This window comes from Schistocerca serialis, chromosome 2, assembly GCF_023864345.2.
Source record: "Schistocerca serialis cubense isolate TAMUIC-IGC-003099 chromosome 2, iqSchSeri2.2, whole genome shotgun sequence".
Lineage (NCBI taxonomy): Eukaryota > Metazoa > Arthropoda > Insecta > Orthoptera > Acrididae > Schistocerca > Schistocerca serialis.
Genome location: NC_064639.1, coordinates 448,509,576 through 448,536,638, shown reverse-complemented (window position 1 = coordinate 448,536,638; position 27,063 = coordinate 448,509,576). Strand labels below are relative to the sequence as shown.

Genomic DNA, 27,063 nt, shown 5'->3' with positions numbered 1-27,063 from the left:
ATTCAAATATTACAAGAATTGAGGGACACCCAATATTTTTGGTTATCCCCTAACTTCAGAAGAAATCTGCTTCTTTCCCGCTTTCGGTTTCCGTTAATGAGTGTCAAATAAGAAAACTTTCTCATTACAGTAGGGAACTATGAGCTGCGACTAGCCAGAAGTTATTGCAGCCAGACTGAGGCGACGTAAACAATATAGCACAGACATACTTAAAAAAAACAAAAAAAAAAAAACAAAATTCGTCCCTGTAGCACGCGAAATCAGCCTTTTTCGCTCTGTGTTTGAGTTTCTCGCATTGGTGCTTAAGTACTGCGACAAGTTTAAAAGTCTGTGAACAGTGTCGCTGTACATCATGTGATGCAGCTGAGCTGTCGGAGATCTTAATACATCTTACAAGCATGGGTGAACCCAGGAATTTTTGCAAGAGGGGACAAAATTCAGATAAAGCCATTTCTTTTTATATAACTGATTCGGTGAGTAAGAAAAGGTGTTGTACCCCAGAAACAAACTTTAACAAGAGAGCCACAAAATTTGTTATACATCATACGACTGATAATTATCTAATTAGTATTTATAAGACAAATTACTTAAATATCTTACCATAAGCATTTTAACTATATATGCAAAGTCGTCTTTCATGTTATTAACAGGAATTTGGATGCCACCCGTTCGATTACAACTCCTAAAATATCATTCTCATGTTATTAAATCCAGGGTATCCAAAGAGTTACGAAATAAAACTTCAAAGCGTTCTCAAAAATTTGTAGCTGTACAGTGTTGTATGAAACAATTAAAAATCTGAAACTTAAAAAGGCAGAACCATTGACGAAACCCTGTTGAATATCAGCAAAAACAACCAAAATTACTGCTCCTCCTAATTGTGGAAATATGTAAGCCTAATTTTCGAAAAAAGCTTTTTAGATTTAATGCCATCTACATTATTATCTTTGCCTACGACACAAATCGGATGACGTTCAAGGCTTTATTTCATCACTGTGATTTATTTTTTATTTTTTGATACTGGCTGGCATAACATAAAACAGAACAAAACGGCTTTTGAAATCCACTATTTTTATCTTGGCGACGGAAAGTGTAATCTTGGTCCTATAACCGACTAGACCAGGAATAATCAACTTTTTCTACCTACAGCCCGCTTTTGTGTGTTTGTTTTAAAATTCCGCAACCGCTAGCAGTTAAGCAGAAATGATATGTGAATTAGGGAAGTAACGTTACTTTATAATATGCGTAAAGCAGAGTTCCAGCAAGTTAAACCATGTAATAATAATTACTTACAAAATACTTCGTCCAGAATTTGTTAAAACCTAATGAAAATGTTTTCAAAACTTGTTCTGCATACCGCCCACCGTGAAAGCAGGAACGCCCACTAGTGGCGGTAAGGACGGGGCGGGCGGCCACGGTAAAGTCACAGTATTTACCAGTGCGCCACAGGCAGCGTTGATCTGCTGTTTATCAGCATGATAGACAATCGTTGCTGTAAATGCCAGTGAAATACCTAACGAATAAAAAATATGTACCTAGTTGGATTCCAGGATGGCGGAGAGTGAGTGACTTAAAAAGCGACTGTTGAGCGTAGAGCGATGCGTATGTTGTGTATAGTGACAGATCTCGTCGACGACTTGATTAATATGAGCGTTAGTTGGTAAAATAAAAGATCCTATGGCGCATTTGAATCTCCCGATTATCTTCGGCTTACCTTGTGTGGGGAATTAAGATAGCGGCGAGCCGACAGCCTGCTCAGCGGCATAGCGAAGCGCGTGCGTGTTTGGGGTTACTTGTTCACTGAAGAATACCAAACTGATAAGTAGCCCTTTCGCCCAAGTCCTTCCGTAAACACACACGTCGCAAATTAAAACACGTGTTTACACAATGTCAACATATATTCCGTGCCTTTAATTTGTGTTCTCATTCTTCATTACATACATGTTATTAAAAATACATCACAAATTAAAGACAACAATGCCAGACTAACAAAATACAGTACTACGAAGAGACTCCACACCAAGAACAACAATTTTAAATTACTGTTTTTCGCATTTATGTATTCGATATATTTTATTTCTACGGCATTAATTGAATCTGATTTTTTAATCGTTCTTTCACGTTGTGTTCGAAGTTATAAGTTGTGCTGTTCCAAAGTTTAAATTACTGTGTGCTGCTGTATGACATATTATTGAAATTGCTGCTGTGTTCCTTACGTTTGGGTATCTCAGTTTTTCACTCCTTAGTATTATTCCTTTTGTGTTCCTTCATAGTCAAGTCCTTGGTCAGTTCTCCTATTACTGTATGAGATCGGCATTACTAATTCATCTACGGGTTACAGTGGTGATATTTCGGGTTGTCATTTTAGGGCAAGTGATCCTTTTGTACACCATACTGGTGTGTTATTTCATACTACGTGAATTGGATAGAAACGAATGTGATGTCTTGGAGGTTTCGTCATAAAATTAGCTTTGTCTTAGTTTTTGTATGGTACTTCTTTCTTGATTCTGTGTAAGATGCGTACCTCTCTCCTGGTTCTACATTTTCAAATGTACGAATAATCGATCTCGCCACCTATTTACTCGTTCTTCATTAAAGCTGATTGCCGGTTCCAGAGTTCTTTGCGGAAGTTTCCAATAACATTAGCCATGAACGCTATAATAAAAAACCAGAAACCTACATGTATGATTCTTTCTAGGTGGTAGGCAGGTGTCTGAACGCCTGCTGAATAGCACTGATCTTCCTCCCAGTTCCAGCTGAGTACTTCCAGGGAACATACAGGCAATCACCCGAGATTGTTGGAAGTCAAGTCTTAAACATGGCTGCAACTATAGCAACTGTGTGACACTGAATTTCGAGAGGTTGAAAAAAATCAGCAGACCATTTGCAAATAAAGGTTCATTGGAACCCTTCACGTAGGTTTTGACATTTTTAAAATTGCCTTCAGAAGTTGCAATTACCTTGTAGAAATAAATTTGGGTAACTTCATTGTGAAACAAAGAAAACAACATGTATAGTTGCTTGTTCCTCTTGATTTGCAAGGGTTTTATTTTCAGGCAGCTCTCTGAACTGAATTTCTTCAAATGTGGGGAGATGGTAGTTTTGAATTTCCCACAAGTAGACAAGTGATACATTGTCATAGGGAAACTGCTGATCTCCTTCTGATGATGAAGTGATCAAAGCTGATCTAGGATGAAAAGTATTGCTGATGTTGTGGACAAGTTCATTTTGAAATAAGCACACATCATTCTCCTTCAAGCAATCCTGTTTTCAATTGTAACATACTAACAGCTCCTGCAGAACAGGAAAGGGAGGCAATGACAGTGGCACGTAAAGTGCCCTCCGCCACACACCACTGGGTGGCTTGCAGAGTATAAATGTAAATGTAGAATTATTGGTCTCATTAACTTCCAGTGATGTTAATTAGTTCTGAAATGTCAACCATTCACAAAATTGATGACAACAGTCAGAGAGAAGAGACGAATCCAGTCAAAACATCTACTTTCTTCTCTTGTATGGGAAATTACTATAAAACAGAAGTACAAAATGAGAAACCTGACAACTTCATAAATGTTCTATTGGTTAAATTTAGAAAATATGGAGGTAGAAACACTGGCCACACAAAAAACAGCCTATGAGCTAATTTAGGAACAGGTATAGGAATGCTACACACTCAGCAGAATGACCTCTGGAAATCAGACAGGCTAAAAACCTAATTCTCAGTATGAAAACTAAACGAGATAGTACAGTAGACATGCATTCCAGACAATGGTGGTATAAACATCAGTCCATTCAGATGTAAATTTTTCTTTGTTTCCTTATACCATTAAAAGCAAATGCCGGGATGCTTCCTCTCAAATATACCCAGCCAATTACTTTCCAAATCTTTCGCATAATCTGACATTGTACTATATATATGTGACTTTGTTGTTAACAACACATTGTAATTTGACGTTCATTCCTTCACTTTGGATGGAAGAAGACGACAAAGATTGTTTTTTCTACTTCCTCAAGTTTGACCTATATCTAAAACCTGAGCTTGTTTAGCAAAGAAATTATAAATATAACCAGAGGATTGTGACAAGATGTCCATCCTAGAGATAAATTCCACATTGACATCCCATGTGCAATTTATGTTGAAGTTACAGCAATGTTTCATATACAGTGCTGATTAGTAATAAACAAATCTACTGTTTACTTCACATAAAATTTCTTATTTCAGATGCATTATCAGGAAATCATATCTGGCTTCTCATGTTAAATTTTGAACACATGCCAGGCACTATCCACCAGTAATCCTGGCCCAACCACTGTGATGTAGGGTTTGATTTATATTGCTTAAATTGCTCCAGGTGATCAGTGATGTGGTTCATTCCTCAGTACCATAGCAAAATTTTGTCAAAATTGGGGTAGTACTCAGTATATTTTGGCAGATAAATGTCAGAACTCATATTAACTAATAACTTGTTAATATAATACAGTGTTTTCCCCAGGGTTCTTCACAAATAGAGAGAATTTCTTGAATTATTGGTTAGTATAGTAATCCTTACAGAGAGGTGCTTCTCTCCCCCTATGAAGTTGATTACGATCACCACCACCACCACCACCACCACCACCACATCTTCTCCTTGATACTGAGCAAGATGCTGTGTTAGTGTTGAACTTGAAGCTGTGATAAAACCATTCACATTAAATTTTCTGTGGCTTCTTATAGTATAAATGAATAAATAAATCTGTTTTCTACTGACTAGTTCCTCAATGAGACTTTTTTTTACAGACACAGTTATTTTTGTGAGACCATGCAACAGGTGAACTTAAAAATACAAAAGTAAAGAGGAGTCTGATCGAAATTTACAAATGTGTCCACTTTAATGACTCAGAATTTCATAGATTCTGTTTTGTTCTTTTGTTCACCCTATTTCATCAGTTAAGTAGGTACACTTACTCTGTGGTATTCACTCTTCCTTTATTTTTGTTTCATTAATGAATACCTGTAGATAAAATCAAACATACATTACATGATCAAAAGTATCCGGACACCTGGATGAAATGACTTAAAAGTTCGTGTCACCCTCTATTGCTAATGACTGAATCAAATACGGCGTTGGCCCACCCTTACCCTTGACAGCTTCCTCTGTCACAGGCATATGTTCAGTCAGGTGCTGGAAGGTTTCTTGGGGAATGGCAGCCCATTCTTCAGCGAGTGCTGCACTGAGGAGAGGTATTGATGTTGCTCGGTGAGGCCTGGCACGAAATCGGTGTTCCAAAATATCCCAAAGGTGTTCTATAGGTTTCAGCTCAGGACTCTGTGCAGGCCAGTTCATTACAGGGATGTTATTGTTGTTTAACCACTCCACCACAGGCCATGCATTATGTACAGGTGCTCAATCGAGTTGAAAGATGCAATCACCATCTCTGTCTTGATCTTCAACAGTGGGAGGCAAGAAGGTGCTTGAAACATCAATGTAGGCCTGTGCTGTGATAGTGCCATGCAAAACAACAAGGGGTGCAAGCCCTCTCCATGAAAAACACGACCACACTATATCACCCCCCTGCCCCCTCCTCTTCTTGAGTATCACTGTTGGCATTACACACCCTGGCAGATGACGTTCACCAGGCAATCGCCATACCCATACACTGCTAATGGAACACCACATTGTGTACTGTGATTCGTCACTCCACACAACGTTTTTCCATTATTCAATCGTCCAATGTTTACGCTCCTTACACAAAGGGAGGCGTTGTTTGGCATTTACCGGCGTGATGTGTGGCTTATAAACAGCTGCTCAATCTTGAAATCCAAGTTTTCTCACCTCCCGCCTAACTGTCACAGTACTTGCAGTGGATCCTAATACAGTTTGGAATTCCTGTGTGACAGTCCCGGTAGAAGTTCGCCTATTACACATTATGACCCCCTCCAACGGTTGGCGGTCTCTGTCCGTCAGCAGACGAGGTCGGTTTGTACAACTTTGTGCTGTAGGTGCCCTTTCACATTTCGACTTCACTATCACATCGGAAGCAGAGGATGTTTAGGAGTGTGGAAATCTCGTGTACAGACGTATTATACAAGTGACACCCAATCACCTGACCACATTTGAAGTCCGCGAGTTCCGCTGAGTGCCCCATTCTGCTCTCTCACGATGTTAATGACTACTGAGGTTGCTGATATGGAGTATCTCGTAGTAGGTGGCAGAAAATTGCACCTAATATGAAAAAGTGTGTTTTTGGTGGATGTCCAGATACTTTTGATCACACAGTGTATCTGACCGTAAAATTCTGCGTAAGCAAACACTGAGACTGTCATTCTGAGTTTATTCCTCAACAAAATTTAAGGAAGTGAAATATTTACTGCTGTGTGTAACAGATTTAATAATCATAGCCATTCAACTGCCACTGTGCCTGTTTCCATATAAATGTTTTTCTCTCATTTTCAGTGATGTGGAGGTTGAAAGTCAGGGTCTTTCGTACAATAACTCGGGAAGTTCCTCAAATTCCAGTCTTTCAACAAGGTATGTATCACAGCTTTCCGTATTTATGCACTTTGCTTACTGTATGATGTTCCATATACCTGTATGCGGAGTGGGAAAGCGTATTGGTGGAAATAGTTACGTCTGTGATAAGAATGTTTGAATAAGCACCACTGCTTGGTAAAAGAAACTTAATTTTATGTACAAATTTTAACTTAAAAGCATGATGAAACATGGAATTTTTTGTGTTTTTATAGCTGCTCTTAAAAGCTTCTAAAACGGATATTAGTTTCAGCCCTGTTGGTCTATGCTAAATCATTATCATTCATGTAAACTGTGAATAGTTCTATACTTTATGGGGTGTAAACAGGCTTACTAATTTGACTGCTATGTCGAATGGCCATTTTTGGTTCTTGTCATGTAGCAACGTCCTTAATGTTAGTGGGCTAGAATTATGGTATATGGTTCGTAGTGCCATATCCTACTAAGGACAGAAATTTGTGTACCTCCTAAAAAGTATTTTCTTGCAAGATAGCTGCCCTCTGTGCCATAATGCAACACCATGTTCTACCGGTATGGCATTCCTCTATACTTTCAGCTTCTTCTTTAATAACAAGTATTTTTTTCTTGTTCTTCATAGATGGTGTGGTAATGCTAGAATCCTTTTTATATCTCTGACACTGATATACAATTTTACACATGTAGTAACAGAGTGCTGCAAGGTCTGCAGGGACAGCTAATTCCCTTATACTCAAATTTTGATAGTTTTCATTGGTGATATTAGTCTTGCTGAACAGTTTTAGTGTTTCATTGCATTTCACTTATTGTGATGATGATGACTATTTTCTTGTAGATTGGTGAAGTAAGTAAAAACCAAGCAAATCTGTTATAACTAGTTTGCGTTGGGAAAAGTTACTCCTGCTTAATGAGGTCATAGTACCTAAATAAATCCTCCCTGCAGTATGGGAGAAGAAAGTTACCATTCTTGAGGAACAGTTGCAAATAAGTGCTACATATGCTTTAAACTGTGACTGTGTATAACTACTGTTGCAAAGCCATGTACTTGCCCCATACAGTTACAGTATTTATTGGATGTTAGATAAATTTAGTAGCTTTAGTTCTGGGGGAAAATGTAATTATATACGTGCAATGACAACGTGGTGGAAAATAATTGGGCAGTGTGCATGTGTCGCTTTCTTCCCTTGAATGGTGGTGGTAAATTCTATACTTGCAACATTACCATCAGTTTCCTTATTCATGGCCAAATAAACTATTGTTCAGCATTTAATATGGTGGTGGTGTGGCTTCCATTCTGTGCAGCATATTGGAACGTATGGACGTGTGCAGGAGTTTGGACAGCCCGAGCAACTCGCTGGAGGCAGTGTCCGGTGGTCAGGCGAGCGATACTCTGACACTGACTCCACCTGCACCGTGTTCGGACAGTGGCAGCTCTGCTCCCCTGGATAGCGACCTGGAGGCAGAACCTGATCCCCCTGATTGGATGCAAGGAGTTGAGGAAGAAGTGCTGCAAAACCTTTCACCAAGGGAGAAGAAAAGACAAGAGGTTATAAATGGTGAGAGTGGCAGTTCTTTACTACTGCAGTTCAAGCATGTTTTTGTTCAGAGGCTTCCATTAATCCTACTGTTGTGATTAGCCCTTTAAAAAGTAGGCAGTGAACTAGTTGCTGTCATTGCCAAGTCGCTGTACTCGCAATACAGCAACACAACTGAGTTTTTAATGAAGTGGGCTGGGGTAGGAAAATTTCATGTAAATGAGAACATGAAAACTAATGCGAAATCATCTGTATACAATGAAATTGGCAGTTTTTAAAACAGTTGTGAAATTTGACATTTTCCCTGATGCAGTCAAAAATGTCATTGATAAGAGGATTTTAATAATACTGGTAACTGTCAGTTATTGCATGTTGAAATTGGAATTTGACTCTTCTTCTCAAGAACAAAGATTGTATATAATCATAAAATGGCAGTTCATTTCCCACATAACGGACTATGGTTGCAAATGTGATGTCAAGCAAAAATACACCAGTTTCAACAAACAGGTATAGTCTCTGGATAAAACTGTTACCTGTACTCCAAATTAAGATTTTGAAGATCATTTCATTATTGTGGGAAAAGCATATTTGGAAGATAAGTTTTTGCAAATATGGAAGGGAAAATACTTCTGGCAGAGGCAGTACTAAAACACACTCGGCTGCATTTACAAACTAGGCTATCTACTCTTACAACCACAGATCCATGCAAGTGTTTGTTCATGGCACTAGGTTCTTGTTTCAGCTGTAGAATTATAATGGCAAACTCTGTTAATATGAGCATGGCAGAGTGTCTGTTATGGGTACCTGGAGTGCCAGTTATCAGCCCTGTAGATATTCAGAAGGGATGCAAATCCCTATGTGTTTTAGTGGAAAAGGAAATTTCAATGTCAGCTGGAAATTTAGATGTTGTTAAATGTTTCATGTGTTACTTACAGCAGTTAGTCTACCATATTAAAATAAAATATCTACATGGCAGTTTTTACACTCCAGTTAAGTGCCAACAGATTGATGGCACTGGAACCCAGAAAACAAAATTGAAACTAAGATTTTGAAATTCTTCCTTTTGTCAATTGATTTAATGACTTTAATGTAAAAGATTCTTTTTCTCAATAATGTAAATGAATGTGCCCTGTTATGTCAGTTGTTATAGTGCAATTGATAGGTATATTTGCATTTCACCATAGTGCTGCAAACAATGAAGAAAACTACAATAAGGAACTAATACAACAAATGGACAAAATGTTGCACCAAAATTATTCATGCAACACAGGTGGGACACACAGCTGCAGTCTGACTTGGTTGTTGCCTTAGTCTAATTTGACAGTATAATTGTATAAACAGATTTTTTGTGGATTAGAAAATTTCCAAAAGGTAGCTTCTTTCAGATAATAATTGTAGCTTTTTAATTCTACAATCTAGAAGCAATTAAAGTAACAAAGTTCAGAGGATGACCAGATTTGGCCATAAATTCACCAGATTTGGCCATACATTGACCAGAAACATCGGTTTATGAAGGGGTCCAATGTATGGTTAAAAACTGATCCTGAGTAAAAGTATGTTGTCACTGTGTGTAGATGAAATGAAGATAATTGTATACAGTGTCAACTACTTCTCCATTGATACATCATCATTTCTTCAGTGATAGTAGCAAGTCGCACTATATCCACAGTGAACAACAATAACAAAAATTAGGCCATTATTATTTTATCATTATGTTTCTAGTGTCGTATATCTGCAATTGCTGCTACCTTTTTTTTTTATAAATGGGATAAAATCAGTATGCTGTTCCTTTACGTCTGATACTTTCTGTGCAAATTTATTATTAAAATTACTACTTTAATTACAGGAATGGGTAATGTTCAATACCTGAATGATAAATAAATTATGAAGAGCCATACTTCCATGAGGCTGATTCTTAAGAGTTAACAGTTACTTGCCTGTAGATGTTAACACCTCATATAGCTATGTACATACGTAAGAATTAATGGAAACACAATGTTATAAATATTATTTGTCCTTAGTCTTGAAAAATTAGAACATTAAACATTTTTGTACTTGGACTGATATTTTCACAATATAAATCTTGGCTTGATAACAGCACAATCCCTTATCTTGTTGGGTGTGATATTCTGAGAAGTATTACTTCCTTACTGTGAGAAGATAGTTTTACTTGATAGGTGCTGCAGTACAGCAGGTTCCTCTTTATAGGCTTCAGCATTTCTTGGGTATGTTGTAGAAGCCAATATTTATTTGTTGAGAGAGATTTCCATAGCTTCATGTTAATTTTGTATTTAGTGTTGTTAACCTTCTATTGTTTTTTTCTTTCTTTTCAGAGCTGTTCCACACAGAAAGATCTCATGTTAGAAATTTAAAGGTGCTAAATCAAGTATTTTATCGTCCTATGCTTGAAAATCAAATTCTCCCACCTGACCAAATACAACTTCTATTTTCAAATTTGGAAGAGGTGCTAGAAATCCATAGTCAATTCAACAATGGTATGAAAAGAAAACGTTCCGAGAGCCCAGTTGTTGGAGAGTTGGCGGATCTTCTTCTTAGTATGGTAATAGCTCACACGTTTGATGTGGACTTTTTCAACATTTTCTGTGTGTTATTTTTGATATCTTAAAGCGTGAGAAATGTGCATCATAAATATGTGTCAAGTATACAATTTAAAATTTCAATACAGTTTGATGGCCCTTCGGGGGAGAACTTCCAGAGAGCTGTGGCAAAATTTTGTGCTCGGCAACAAATTGCCCTTGAATCGTTGAAGGAAAGGCGGCGGAAAGACAGCAAACTCAACAGCTTCCTTATGGATGCAGAGGGAAATCCCTTGTGCAGGAGGCTACAGCTAAAGGACATCATTCCTACAGCAATGCAGAGGTAATGTTCTATATTCACTTAATTTGTGGTATGTGACAGGTACAGGATCTGATTGCTGTTTTTCAGGTAATTTGCGCTGAACAATAATTTATAAGACAATCAGTGAGAGTAATTTTGTCATTTTGATTGAAATGTGGATACACCATCACTCAAAATCTAGTTTTGCACAGTCATTAAATCTACAAATTTGGCAGTGTTAGTGTAATTCCTGAGCACACTTCTGCTAGTTTTAGTTTGTAACACTTTATTTTCAGGGTTTGCTATGATTTCTGCAACAAAATCTGCCTTCAGTCCAAAAATTTTCTGCAGGCCTGGAACAATACTTCCTAACAATAGATGGAAGAAATTTTTCTGCAAAAGATAGAAATCCAATAAAAGACACTGTTGTCAATTTTTTTGATGTTATGTGCAAGAAGTCCTCATGCTCAACTAATAATTTCTTGTAGAGCTTAATAATAATAATATACCAAGGAGACTCATTAAGTCCTTTCTGGTTCTGCCTTGCTCTGAACCCACTATCCAACATGCTAAATAATACAAATTATGGATACAATATTACTGGAACATACTCACACAAAATCACACATCTGCTATACATGGATGATCTAAAACTTCTGGCAGCAACAAATCAACAACTCAACCAATTACTAAAGATAACAGAAGTATTCAGCAATGATATAAATATGGCTTTTGGAACAGACAAATGTAAGAAAAATAGCATAGTCAAGGGAAAACACACTAAACAAGCAGATTACATATTGGATAACCACAGCGACTGCATAGAAGCGATGGAAAAAACAGATGCCTATAAATGTCTAGGATACAGACAAAAAATAGGAATAGATGATAGAAATATTAAGGAAGAGCTAAAAGAAAAATATAGACAAAGACTAACAAAAATACTGAAAACAGAATTGACAGCAAGAAACAAGACAAAAGCTATAAATACCTATGCCATACCAATATTGACCTACTCATTTGGAGTAGTGAAATGGAGTAACACAGACCTAGAAGCACTCAATACACTTACATGATCACAATGCCACAAATATAGAATACATCACATACATTCAGCAACAGAAAGGTTCACATTAAGCAGAAAGGAACGAGGAAGGGGATTTATCGATATAAAAAACCTACATTATGGACAGGTAGACAATTTAAGAAAATTCTTTATAGAACGATCAGAAACTAGCAAAATACACAAAGCAGTCACTCATATAAATACATCGGCTACACCACTGCAACTTCATAACCACTTCTACAACCCTTTAGATCACATAACATCAACAGATGCGAAGAAAGTAAATTGTAAGAAGAAAACACTACATGGCAAGCACCCGTATCATCTAACACAGCCACACATCGATCAAGACGCATCCAACACATGGCTAAGAAAAGGCAATATATACAGTGAGACGGAAGGATTCATGATTGCAATACAGGATCAAAGAATAAACACTAGATATTACAGCAAGCATATTATTAAAGATCCCAATACCACAACAGATAAATGCAGACTTTGCAAACAACAAATAGAAACAGTAGATCACATCACAAGCGGATGTACAATACTAGCAAATACAGAATACCCCAGAAGACATGACAATGTAGCAAAAATAATACATCAACAGCTTGCCTTACAACATAAACTTATAAAACAACACATTCCCACATACAAGTATGCACCACAAAATGTACTGGAGAACGATGAATACAAATTATACTGGAACAGAACCATTATAACAGATAAAACAACACCACATAACAAACCTGACATCATACTCACCAATAAAAAGAAGAAATTAACACAACTAATCGAAATATCCATACCCAATACAACAAATATACAAAAGAAAACAGGAGAAAAAATTGAAAAAGACATCCAACTGGCTGAGGAAGTCAAGGACATGTGGCATCAGGATAAAGTTGACATTATACCAATTATACTATCAACTACAGGAGTCATACCACACAATATCCACCAGTACATGAATGCAATACAGCTACGTCCAAACTTATATATACAACTACAGAAATCCGTAATTATTGATACATGTTCAATTACCCTAAAGTTCCTAAATGCAATATAACATATACCGTACAGTTAAAAGGAAGTCACGCTTGATCAAGGTCCGCGTCACTTTCCATTTTTGACCAGACATAACGTCTGAGAAAAGAAAGAAATAATAATAATAATAATAAAGAGAACCAGTAGTTTCATGCTCCATAAAAAGAGAGCTATTTGAGCAAAAGTTTCTTCTCCAAAAACTTCAAACAGTTTTTCCATAGTATTCTGTGCTTGTTTACTCCGTAAGGCTGTGTTAAGCTTTTAGCAGATGATTATATTGGTTGAGAAGCAGCAGCATTTTCTTGGTGGTGACCAGTGCTTCTCTGATTTAAGGTGATTTTAAGTGTTACCTTTCTAACCCAGTTCAATAAATGTGGAATCTGCAGAACACCAATTCCGTATTCATAACAAATAAACCCCTATTGGCATATTGCAATGCATTTTAGTGGGCCATGCAGCCCATAGTTGACAGCACACAGGTAGAGCACAAAATATTTATAGTGGAAGTTGAACCAAAAGTAACTCTAACCCCTGTAATATGAACAGAGGACTCCACAATAAGTATAGCAAGCAGCTGCGATCATAAACAAATGAAAACTTCAAACACCTTGTAGGTCAGAGACACTGTGCTCGTGTTGTGTTACTGTGAAAGCTGAACTGACACTTGTTTCTGGTCTCTCCTGGTGTTGTGAGAGTTGTACTTGAACCCTGTGGTAGACAGGGATAACCTCCTTGCTCATTTCAAAATACAAAAAGAAAACAAGAGCTACACACAGTGCAAAGTGCACTGCACGAAGCATACAGTGCCGGGTACCATACAATTGCTTGCTGAGGTTGGCAATGCCATAAACAATGTAATTTAGGTGTGACATCTATTGGTATCCAATGCAACCATAGTTAAAAATACACTGCTGTTTTAACTGCCACTTCATAGTGTCCTCAGTTTTGCATAACATAGACTTCTTCTTTGTTCAAAGATGTTACATCCCAAGACTGAGTCCTATGTTGCCATAAGCATTGTTTGTCTTAGAAGAGACTATTCAGCCGTCCATTGTTTGACGTTAGACCAGAGTATGACTTACAATCATGCTGATTCATTGCTGTGTTCATACGTAGGTGCACTCATTATTCTCCAAACATATTCTTACACACATTCTCTTTTCAAATTGAGCTTCGCAAGATGATGTACAGTCATTTCTTCTTCTTCTTCCTCCTCTTCTCCCCTCCCCCTCCACCCCCCACCCCCTTCCATCTAAAACAAAGCTAGTTCAGACTATTTCTGATAAAATAATTCATTTGGTCAGAACACACTGTTAAATAGCATTTCTTATATTCACATATGTGCATTTTGAGGCATTATTCACATTTCTCACAAATGCTAGTTGTTTTAGACCAATATGTATTATCAAGTAAGTTTGTACAGTAGTTAAGATGTAAAACTTGTTTAGAACAGCAACAGTTCAAAGAACTCTTTAGTCCAGCCAGAAGCAGATTGACTAAAACAAATTCCTAAAGGGATACTTCACAAATGGTACAGGAAATATCCTTCATACCCCTAGGTAATTAAATCTTAATCTTTCTGCCTATTCTCACATTTATAAGGCTAATTTTTTGATGAATTTACGTCACTTCAGCACTGTAGTTATTCAACGTAGTGGAGATACACATTTCTCCTATTGTTTTCATACAACAACATTGTTTCTTCTTTTCAGTGCAATCTGGTTGTGGATTATCCTACTTTTAATATGTATGTATTAACCTACTTGCATAGGCATGTAGTTTTGTCAAAACTACATCTTAAAAAAATCAAGTGTGAGTAGAACTCATGCACTGAGGGTTCTGTACAAACTTAATTATTGGTATTTATATAGCTTGTCCATCCTGGGAACTGAGAAAATCAACCATTTTTGCATTTTGTTGATATTAGGACTGGCAAGATTATTGGTCCCGAGATTTCCAAGCTCGTATCAAAATATCAATAGTAGTTCCTCAGACTAGCCCAAACATACAAAAAGAAACGAACAGGAAACTTCAGTTTATATACATCAAGAGAGAAGATTTAACGAATGCAGTATATGTTCAAGTGACAAAAAAATTTTCATGTGATCCAATTACACTTTAACAAGTTTAAGATATTTACTTCACTTGTAGTGTGAAACCTTGCTTCTTTCTGATTTCCTGATTCTAGTCAGTGGGAAGTATCCAAATCATTTAGGTGAGTGAGTTTTCCAGTATCAAAATATGACACAAATTTTGATTGACTTAGAGCAGTGGCTTCCAACCTTACTTAGACCATTATGCCTGAGTGCAGTTAGACAGTAGCTAGTAACCCTCCCCCTCCCTCACATTATCACGAACTTTAGTGTGTGTGTGTGTGTGTGTGTGTGTGTGTGTGTTAGAATGAATGAAGGAATTTGCAAGATGCATCACAAGTGCTACATAAAATTTGTTCTCAAATAAGAAAGCTAGCTATCCACAGTGAGGTTGGACACTTGGTACAAAAAGTACTTCCTTTTCATTACTCCTCTCCATTGTGCCACTTGTTTGCACAGTGCAACCCCATTTAAAATTGACAAAGTTCAAATTTGTGCACTATACTTAAATCAAGGCCCTCGGGAGTAGACAACATTCCATTAGAATTACTGACAGCCTTGGGAGAGCCAGTCCTGACAAAACTCCACCATCTGGTGAGCAAGATGTATGAGACAAGTGAAATACCCTCAGACTTCAAGAAGAATATAATAATTCCAATCCCAAAGAAAGCAGGTGTTGACAGATGTGAAAATTACTGAACTATCAGTTTAAGAAGTCCCAGCTGCAAAATACTAACGCGAATTCTTTACAGATGAATGGAAAACTGGTAGAAGCCGACCTCAGGGAAGATCAGTTTGAATTCCGTAGAAATATTGGAACACGTGTGACAATACTGACCTTACGACTCACCTTAGAAGAAAGATTAAGGAAAGGCAAACCTATGTTCCCAGCATTTGTTGACTTCCAGAAAGCTTTTAACTATGTTGACTGGAATGCTCTCTTTCAAATTCTAAAGGTGGCACGGGTAAAATACAGGGAACGAAAGGCTATTTACAATTTGTACAGAAAGCAGATGGCAGTTACGAGAGTCGAGGGTTGTGAAAGGGAAGCAGTGATTGGGAAGGGAATGAGACAGGGTTGTAGCCTATCCCCGATGTTATTCAATCTGTATATTGTGCAAGAAATAAAGGAAACAAAAGAAAAGTTCGGAGTAGGTATTAAAATCCATGGAGAAGAAATAAAAACTTTGAGGTTCACCGATGACATTGTAATTCTGTCAGAGACAGCAAAGGACAGCCCTCGTGGTTTAGACAAGAAGAGAACAGAAGCTTTCGAAATGTGGTGCTACCGAAGAATGTTGAAGATTAGATGGGTAGATCACATAACTAATGAGGAGGTATTGAATAGAATTGGGGAGAAGAGGAGTTTGTGGCACAACTTAACAAGAAGGGACAGGTTGGCAGGACATGTTCTGAGTCATCAGGGGAACACAGATTTAGTATTGGAGGGCATTGTGGAGGGTAAAAATCGTAGAGGTAGACCAAGAGATGAATACACTAAGCAGATTCAGAAGGATGGAGGTTGCAGTAGGTACGGGAAGATGAAGCAGCTTGCACAGGCTAGAGTAGCATGGAGAGCTGCATCAAACCACTCTCAGTATTGAAGACCAGAACAACAACAACAACTTATATCACTTGATTGCTGCACTCCTTATTCTTGAAATGGCAAAAATCAGAAGACTTCGGGCTGTTAATGTTTGGTGTTTGTCCATAGCCACTAATAATAATACTGTTGCTCCTCGTCCTGCTGCTGCTGCTGCTGCTGCTGCTGCTGCTATTACTACTACTACTACTGCTAATTATAGTGTGTACAGTACTATAGTAGCCCTTTTGTAGTTACTGCTGTGTCGTGGTGTCAATTAATTCGTTTATCTGTTTCGACATAAGTAATAAAGCAGTTTCTGGACTACTGCAGGTACCATTTACAACTTGAAGACATTCTCTTCAGATATTCAGCAATGTACAGGGCAAAGCACAAAACATGTGTAGTGGCTGGACTATGTGAGGAATCTGCAACCTCCTGTGCATTAATGCTACTAATTGGGAAAAAGTAATTATTGATGACTTGTATAATCAATATTAGAGCCTTACAAAATTTTATAAGGATAATGATCTCTTGAAAATAATTTAGTTTCGTGACTCATTCAGTTTTTACCCCTCAGAAAACTTTATTTTATCCCTTGGCAGGTAATTGCCCCCAAGTTGTGGGAACACTGACTTTGAAACTTAAAATTTTTTACACTGCAAAGAGATCATAGAGTTTAATATGTGGCATAAATTTGAGCTTGATGCATCTAACTGTTCCCGAGAACAAGGGTTTTTAACAGTATCACAGTCAGATGACCCACAAAGCAATCATGTAAGGGTTACGTTTTTACAGCCTGAGGTACAGAATCCTAAAAATTGAGCATATGAATCCTTCTCTAAAGTGCTTTTCCATCAGATATAAAACCACTTCAAATGAGTGGTTATCTTAGTCTTCTGCTGTAAAACAGAACTGATTAATTGATTCTGATTATTGCCTGGAACATAACTGTAAATTATAAGACAGAAAAAAAATAATTTACACATGGTCTAATTTTGTTAAGCTGAGCTTGTTGCAAATTCTCAAAAATGAAGATCTTAGTTAGTACATATCTATATCGGAGAGGTGTGTCAAATTTCTGCTATTTTGACATACGGCCATATTAGTGATGTGCGCACACTACTTCAGATGTGGTAGAACAAAAGAAGTTGTGCTCATATTATCCCCCCCCCCCCCCCCCCCCTTGCCCGGGGGCATATTGAGAATTTGGACATCGCTTCAGTCCCGCAACCTCCACTCCCATCATTGTCATCCATCATCATCATTGTCTGAATGTTTACTTGAATTTTCATATGAAGATCTCGTATGATCCACCATAAAAATATTCTTAAATGAATTTATGTTCTGTAATTTGCTCATTTGAGCTAGGTGTGCTACACCTCACACCTATCTGTTTATTCTTGTTACTACTAGCTACTATGCAGGACAATTAACCATAGAAGACATAAATATCACAGAAGGCAGAAGACATGCTATAAGTGCACTGTAACTTTGGTTTTTGTGTTGGACTGCATGGTGGGAGGGGGGGGGGGGGGAGGAGGAATGTAATGTAATGGTTCAACCAGTTGCTCCACTTGCAGAGTCCCACATATAGAGTGGCAAGTTACAGTATGCCTACGGCACTAAATCATGTAAAAGTTTAGTTTAGTTATTTGCTTGTTCCATGGTTCATAACTGTGATCTCCTCTATGACACAGAACAAGTCAATTTTCCACTTGTTTAATTATAAATGTTGCTGTTGTTTATGAACTGATTAATTCTGTACAACAATTTTACAAGAGAGTAAATGTGTTGGGAGACTGTTGTTGGTATGCTGAATTACATTAAGAGCTGTGTACAAGAGATTTTACAGCAGACAACACACTTTGGGATAATTTAAATAGGAAATAGAACAAGCATTTTGTGGCACATGAGACACCATTGCTCACTAAGTAAACGTTTGTTGATAGTGATTTTGGTACAACAGAAACAGTCACACTGTCCCAAAACATTACCTGTAGCGGTGGTGATCACTTACATATCAAACAAGGCCAATCACACAAGGGACCACTGAAGACACCACCCAACCTGTAGGTCAAGCGTCCACCAAAATTGTAGCACCATGACAGCATACATAACAAACGAAGCAGCACATTCTTGTATTTGGGTGGGAGGGGGCGGGGGTTTAAATACGTGTTCTGAGAAGTTGCAGCAGAGGGAACACACCAGCACACTGGCAAACTCTGTCGTTAGGGTCCTATATTTCTGCTTTTATGTTAACAATCCCATCTGCATAGTAGCTGTGCTGAGACCAACTCACTAAGCTCATGGCTTGGCAAAGCGAGGCAGCAGAACAGTTCATCAGCCTGTGTTGTAAGTTGGTGGCTTGACTAACAGATGGTGATACTATGGCTCCCTGTGCTTGGTGATTACAGATGGCAGTCACCACAAACATCTTATTCCTCAGGGCCTCATTACTCCAGAATATGGTGCTGGTAGAAAGTAGGAAAATTCAGTGAACATTTTGACTTACTCATCTAAAAACTCTGACTCTGCTTGTAATTAAAATGTTGCATGTGATTTGTAACTCGAGCCTTCAGTTAAATTTCTTCTCAACATCGCTACCTAAGAATTTAGAATATTCATTTTTATTTGTTGGTCTCTATAATGGTGTGCTCAGGCTTTGTAGAGATCAGAATTGAACGCATTGTTAAGTTCATGTGCAATCTATTTGCTGAGAACAATTTTACAAAACAACAAATACATAATTGTATTGTTTAGTATGTTTCGTAATATTGAGAGAGAGAGAGAGAGAGAGAGAGAGAGAGAGAGAGAGAGAGAGAGAGAGATTGCTATGGAGAAACGCCTTTCTCAGCTTTCCAGCAGAACTTTGTACTACATATGACATCTGTGAGATGATTTGGAACTCTTATTCTTGGCCAAATAAATAATTTGAAACAGTAACAGTAACAAATTGGATAACTTACACAACTGCATATTATTGCTGCCAGGACCAGTCAAAAAACAAGGTGATGTGTAAATATACTCTTACACATAAGTAATTTCAAGATAATATTCTCAGATTTATGGCTAGCTGTCCTTTCATTTTTGAAGCAGAAAAGGTAAAAGAGAAATAATGCTCTTAGTTTGGTATCGCAGAAGTTTCGTCACTCTAAGCGAATATTTAATGTGGTGGAGATTCAGAGTATGATACGACACACTATCTTCAGACCATGATGTGGCAGGTATTTCCTGGTTGTGATTGTAAGGACACTGTACTTGGATTTCAGAGTATCATGGTTGAAATCCTCAAAAAACCATTCATATTTTAGCTGCTTATGGTTTTCTGAACTTATTTTAACAAAGTTCTGAGATGCCTTCTTTGTGATTTCTTTTCCCATTCCTGTGCTACCAGGAAGTGGTGGTAATGAATAGAAAAACAAACAATTAATTCTTTTTTCACTATACACCTCACCACCACCACCACCACCACCACCACCACCACCTCTGACCCCTACACCCCCTTCCCATAAATTTGAAGAGGGGAGAGTGATATTTTCATATCTAAAAATTGATTTTAATTTTTTTTCAGGCTCACAAAGTACCCTCTGCTTTTTGAGAGTCTGGCAAAGTACACGTCAGAAAGTTCTGATGAAGTTTCTGGAGTCCAGCGTGCAGTTGAAAGAAGTAAAGAAATTCTGAACCATGTAAACCACGCTGTGCGTGAGGCTGAGGATAACCAGAGGTTATTAGATATACAGAAAAGGTTAGACAAATCAGGTTTTGAGAAAGTCGATCACCCAATGGCTGGAGAGTTCAAGGTAAGCCACTATCCCACCTCAGACTAGTATATTTAATACTGTTCCCAGTCTTGGTTGTTTCACAATAACTTTTTAATGTCTTGTATGTATATGTGCCTATTGCTTAAAGATTGACATTCATTCATTCATCCATCCATCAAATGCCCAGATAAATTGTGTTTGAGTTGTTGTATTAAGTTTCTGTATCCTTGCATGTGATTGTAAATTGGGTCCTGCCTATTGCGAGCTTATGTAAAATAATCTCGCATCCGTCGGCCGTCGTAATTTAATATATATTATTATTGTTGTTATTATTATTATTATTATTATTTTGATTATTGCCGACTTGCGTGGTGGGCCTTAATAAAAATATTTCATTCAATTTTGATTTACGATTAGATGCTTTTGTGAAGTTCTCCTTTTTAACAATATTAATCTTAAATTATTTGTTATGTTAATGAATGTTAGACTTGCTGAATCTTAAAACATGAACATACAAGTTTAACATTGGAATAAACTTTTCATATTAATTTCCTCGGCTAGTCAGTTCACTTTAAAGCAAAAGATCTTTAGTTACTAATTACAGTTGCGACCCACACACGCGCGAGAGTATTTTTTTTACCTCCGTTAACCATTGTATTGTCATCGAAGTCCTGGCTCTGGCTCTCGGCTTTGGTACTGAAAATAAGAATCTTAAAGCTACATATTTTCTGCAACTTCGTGCGGCTGTGGAGAAAAATGTGTATTACGTAAATAGCGGGCGAGTATTTCGCTTCCGCTAAATTTTATAAGTTAATATTGCCACGTAATGGTGCCGTTGGCTGCATCGGCCACTGCGATTGTTGAACTGTAAATTACTTGAATGCAGGTTAATTCAAAGGAAGGCGAATATGAAATCGGGATCACCTCTTACAAATTAAAAGTGAACAATGATATTAAATCAATATATTGTCTGCTTAACTCATACAAATATGCTTACATTTGACAGCACTCGCAAGGTGTCCGTCTACACACAACCAAGACAAGAGGAGAAGTGAAGACGAATAAAAAAATTAACAAAAGAGCATATCTTGTCGTCTCTTTAGATCATTTTGTTATATTTCTTTGCACTCGAAACTTACACAGAGAAATTAGTATTTTATGGGTACATTATAAAAAATCTGTATCATTCAAGTTTTAAATGTATCTTCTTTATAAATACTGTTTTTTAAGTGCTTTCTTATTACCTCACTGGGGACGCTATACCAGATAAATTGTGTTTGAGTTGTTGTATTAAGTCTCTGTATTCTTGCATCTGATTGTAAATTGGGTCCTGCCTACTGCAAGCTTATGTAAAATGCTTTGTTCAGAACGGTTCCTCCTAAATTTTATGACTCAAATTGTCTTTAATTCTGGCAATTAGTGCAGATGGTTAATGATCAATCTCTCACATTACTTGTAGAATAGACAAGTTTCAGTTAATCAGATATAACAAGCATTGCTATATCAAGTACATTCTGTAATTGCTAGCTTACTATTAAAACTTGAAAGCTGACATTAGGTGGTGGAAGGATGAAACTGATGGAAAATTGTTCCTACATATAAAGTGGATAATTTGAGGGCATTCGCAAAGTAAGGTCTCCCATATTTGTAAATATACAAACAACTGTTTGTTTTACATGATACTTAGAGATTGAAAAAAAATCATTGCTTTTATTCAATGCATTTTGAGTAGATGCTGCAGTAGTTCTACAGTGCCCAGGTCATACTCCCAGCTCACTGCCATGTCCTTCAGGAAGCATTGAAACTTAGCTTTCACCTAGCAGAACCGCTGTCCTGACAAATATTCTTTCAACTTCGGGACGAGGTGGTAGCTACTCGACACAATGTGCAAACTGCATGTTGGATGGGTGGTGATGATCCAACCAAAGTTTTTGTGTGAGATTGACAGTTCGATAGGCGATGTGTGAACAGGCATTTTCGTGGAGAATCCTTAAGCCCTTGCTCAGTATTGTTCTTCTCTGCTTCTAAATTGCCCTTCAGAGTTTTTCCAGCACCATTTGGCATTTATTGTTGTTCCAGGAGGCAGGAAATCAACAAATAGTGTACCCCCTTCCAGCCACAAAACACAGTTGCCATGACTTTACCAGCACACTGTGTTCATCGAATTTTCATGGTTGTAACAGAGACAGAGAGCCAGCCACCACTGGCATGACCTACCCCTCCCCCTGTCAGGTGCGAAGTGGAATGCCCTGGCTTTGTTACTCGTGACGATGAAGTTCAAGATGTCATCCTTCCTATCTGCACAACAGCTAAGAAAGGAACAGGAGGAATTAACATGTTGCTGTTTTGGCCTTCTGTTAGTACACGCACTTTCCAACTTGCACAGTTTTCCTGATATTACAAGTTTTCTGTTAAATCCTGTGGATGGTGGTTCAGGAAACCACAGAAACCAAAATGTAAGACAGTCATCCAGAGTGATCCTCCGATAATTATGCATACTTGCTCTGACTTTCGTGACTGTTTCATTGGAAATTTACATCCTACTACACATTTCAGTGTTGTGGATTCCACTGCGACCAGCTGTAGACATTGTACACCACTCGTGAATGTTTTTCATACCAATGCACGACTGTCCATACAGTTCAGTCAATTGGTGATGAATTTCAGCTGTTTTAACACCTTTTGCATTCAAAATTCGAATAACTGTGTGAACATCGGACTTGGCATCAGTATTTAATGAGAGCTGCATTTTGAATAGCTGCCAACCCTAGAGTGAGCATCCGAACAAAGTGCACGTTTGCTTATTTGGGAGTGGAGACAGTGATCCTTTCAACATTGTGGCCAACAACTGCGTTGACAGTTTCTCTGTGCCTCAAAAAAAAAAAAAAAAAAAAAAGAGAGAGAGAGAGAGAGAGAGAGAGAGAGAGAGAGAGACCTTTTGGGATTGCTCTCGTATTTTTAAAATTGATATGGCAGAAATTGAGACAATATGGGATGAGCAGAAAATTCAACAAGGTGTTCATACTATAATCTTTCTCAAATAAGATGGTTGTAAACACAAATCAGCAGAATTATATTTTAAAAAAGGCAGTGAATTTGATATATCTTACCTTGATACAAGTTTAGCATAATGTATCAAGTGTGCCGGTGTGAAAGCTGTGAGGTTTGGTCTGTCAGCACATTTAATGTAATTGCAAGCGATGACAGCATCCAGTGCAACTAGCTGATGCATGTTCCAGCAATTTGTATATTAGCGGAAGAACAGCAGTCATTACAAACCTTATGGTATCTAGTTCCTCTCTGTCATGGAATTAAAACACAACTTTTGTGAAAACGTTTTTTTGTGATGTCCAGATCTGAACAGGTAAAAACAGTTTTGCTGTTGAGGAAAAATTTTTGTTGAAGACACAAGTATTCTCTTGGAAATGAAGTAGGTTGAAGCCATTGTGAATTATGCGTTTCGGAACACTGAGACAAGTCTCAAGTAGTGATTGTCCGACAAGGATGAATGTTGATAGATACTCCATATGAAGTGCTGTTCTGTGATTTGCAGAGGTGGCTAGTAGGTAAAAAAAAAATAGTTTGGAGGCTGTTGAACAAGAAATGCTGCTACTCACGGAAATAGACAAAAGTTGTAGAGGCTTTACACTGCTAACAGACAGTCACAAATGTGTAATAGTGGGAAAGCATTGGCAGGAACAATCACAAGGAACAATTTTGTAAACACAGAGATGATTCTGTGAGATAAGTATTATATACTAATCACAAATGAACTGACTGTAGTGACAAGGCCTAACCTAAAGAATACTGCTGTTTTTTAATTGCTTTCCAGAATGGATGTGTAAATTTCTGAACCAGTTAATTTCAAATAACTTTGGCATTTTCATGTTTTAATGGCCATAATTGGATCAGGTAGTCTACACTGACATAGCAGTGAAAATTATACCCAATAACATGCTGGTTGAAAGTCACATTTTTCACATAAACAATTGCTTCAGGAGGCAGCCTTACTAAAAATCAGATCAGTAATTTAACAAAAAAAAAAAAAAAAGCATTAAGATAAACATGATATCAGGTGTTAAAGGGGGAGCAGATTGCAGTTTGGATCACTTTCCAGTCAAAACTAAATTAACGCTCTCAAGAAAGAAATTGCCAAAATGTTATTCCCAAGTTTCAGTATAGTAAAGACCCTAACAACCTCAATCAATACATTGAGATAAAACTTACAAACCAGAGATAAAAGATAAACTGAAAAATCACGATAAAGCCCAGGTAATTTTTTAAAAACAAAAGTGTGATCTAACAAACCATTCAAACTATAGAGAACTAGCGGTGCTGTACGCAAGTGAAAAAATGTTGTGAAACATACATCTAACAAGGGTAAGACCATACACTGAAGGTTCCCTAGATCAGGCCTGTTCACCGATCTGCTCATGCAAGCTGGCTCACACACACACCTCAACAGTGAGAAACCAGCCAGCCCATACTGAATAATGGAAGGGGAGGATTAGGCAAGTGGAGAAGGAATTGCAACAAAGCACCTTGACAAACTGTTCTCAGAGAGTCTATTCTATGGCCTCTAATAGTTCTGTGAAGGTATATCACTTAACAGTGGCTAATTAATGCCTTTCATGGCAAATTTATTTCCTAAAACAGTGATGCACTGATCAGAAATGACAATGAAATGAAATTCACACTTCTTTTAATTTGTGAGGCAAAGAACACTGCCAACTAAGTACGAAACTTGATACTTGCTACTACTGATGTTGCCTTATGGTGAATGTCATTTTCGGATGATATTTAAATTGACATCAACTTGTATTTTGTGATTATTTTATTCACACATAAAACACAAAAACATTGTATGTAAATGTGTTCTGCTTGCTTTGCTTTTCATTATAGTATCAGTATCTGGTACAATTTTGTGGGCACTGCTAATTCGAAGATAAGCTTTTAAATTGAAGTCAGTCAGTGAGCTTCTGTGGGTAGGTTTCGTGCTGTTTACTGTGGAAAAAAAGTTGCTCACACAAATATGTAGATATACATGTTGACATAATTATAGCTGCGAGATTGTGAAGTTGCAGATATTTATGTTCAAGAAAATTTTTATGTGGGTCTAGAATACTTAGTTCATTGTGAAACTCATCACTCAACTTTGTCACACTGCAGGTTCTAACCGTAGGTAGATGTCCTGCAATAATACTGTTGTGTGACCTTCACTTTGAAATTCCTAACTCAGCCATAATCCTGCTTTTCATCAGTTTGAAAAGATCTACTCTCCACTTTATGTACTGTGCCATTAAGCATATTCTCCTGTGTTTAAAAATACTTAACATATTGTCATTCCTCTGGAGAGAGCACACAGTTCGCACTTCCCCCTGTAATGCATAATGACTGCTGCAGCATCATTTTACCGTGAGCGCTCACAACCCAGAAGGCGAGGGAGTGAGAGGTGCTCATGCATGCTTAGCCACCATCTGAACAGGCCTGCTCTAGATTATGCCCAGTGTGTGTTTACACCAAACATTTCCAGTGTTGACAGTGTCTGAGAAGACGTTCAGAGAAGAAATAAGAATTTGATGAAGTTGTCTATATATTTCTCACATATTCTAAAAAAAACTGTAGGCGGTTTTAGTAGGTAATATCCACGGAATGTGTGAAAGAACTCAGCATTCCTAACAAGCTGATAAATTTAATAAATTTTTTCCCGTAATAATCAAAATTTAAGAGTATATTTCATCTTCACATGCAATCCATAAAATACTAACGCCATGCAAATTAGTAAGATAACTTTTACAAAACTCAACGAAATTAATTCCTGTGCACCTTGCTAATCTCAGACAACTACATGAAAGCAGAAACCATACTATGAATTCAAAGGGCTAACAATATTGCTATGGTTGTATTGCAATTGCCAAAGGGAAATCTAAATTGCACAAATACAAATAATTAAGTGTATCAGGTTTAAGTTACGGGTGTGAGATGTGGACTTTGACAAAAAGAGAGTAAAATAAAATCATATTTGAACACAAAATAAAAAAAAAATCCAAGAAGATCTCATATTAACTTGTTAATTTTTTAAAAAAATCATAAAGAACAACAATTAGTAGGTGGGAAACTACATACAAAACAAGAAAAGATGGACCGAAGAAACAGAATACACAGGAAAAAATTGGGAGCTGCATGCAAACTCATATAACTGAATCAAAGAACTTCATGTGACACAGTAACACAACAATAATAGTAATAGTAATTAATTACCATATGGTTGTAAAGATTGGTTGATTCCATAAATCCTGACAAGGAAAAAGTTGTCTTCAAAATAAAACTATGTTCAGGTATTCAGGCGTACTTGGAGGATGCCATGCCTGCGACACTTGCAGCAAACAAGGTTTGACAAAGTGGTGGATTCCCAAGGAACCAAACTGTCTGTCATGCTAAAAGTTTAGAGCAAAGACACATTTTTGATCTTGGAAACACCCCTTGTGTTCAGATAGATTTAATCAAAGTTGATCAACCCACAATTTATTACAGTTGTGGTCCAGTTTTTCGCTGCAAAAAGTCACATTTGAGGTTCTACAAATAAGCAATAAGACAGATGCTGCAAATTTCCAGCATAAAATAATTTGTTCCCAAATAAATGATTCCACATA

General features: G+C 37.4%; 1 protein-coding gene across 1 annotated transcript in view; it reads left to right on the top strand.

Annotated features, from left to right (window-relative positions):
* LOC126456070 (rho guanine nucleotide exchange factor 12) overlaps nucleotides 1-27,063 on the top strand; it is a 1,154,422-nt gene that overhangs the window by 912,771 nt on the left and 214,588 nt on the right. Inside the window, exons 22-26 of the mRNA XM_050091825.1 lie at nucleotides 6,435-6,509; nucleotides 7,788-8,041; nucleotides 10,354-10,580; nucleotides 10,707-10,900; nucleotides 20,221-20,449. Coding sequence (XP_049947782.1) covers nucleotides 6,435-6,509; nucleotides 7,788-8,041; nucleotides 10,354-10,580; nucleotides 10,707-10,900; nucleotides 20,221-20,449 — 979 coding nt within the window. The remainder of the gene's footprint in view (nucleotides 1-6,434; nucleotides 6,510-7,787; nucleotides 8,042-10,353; nucleotides 10,581-10,706; nucleotides 10,901-20,220; nucleotides 20,450-27,063) is intronic.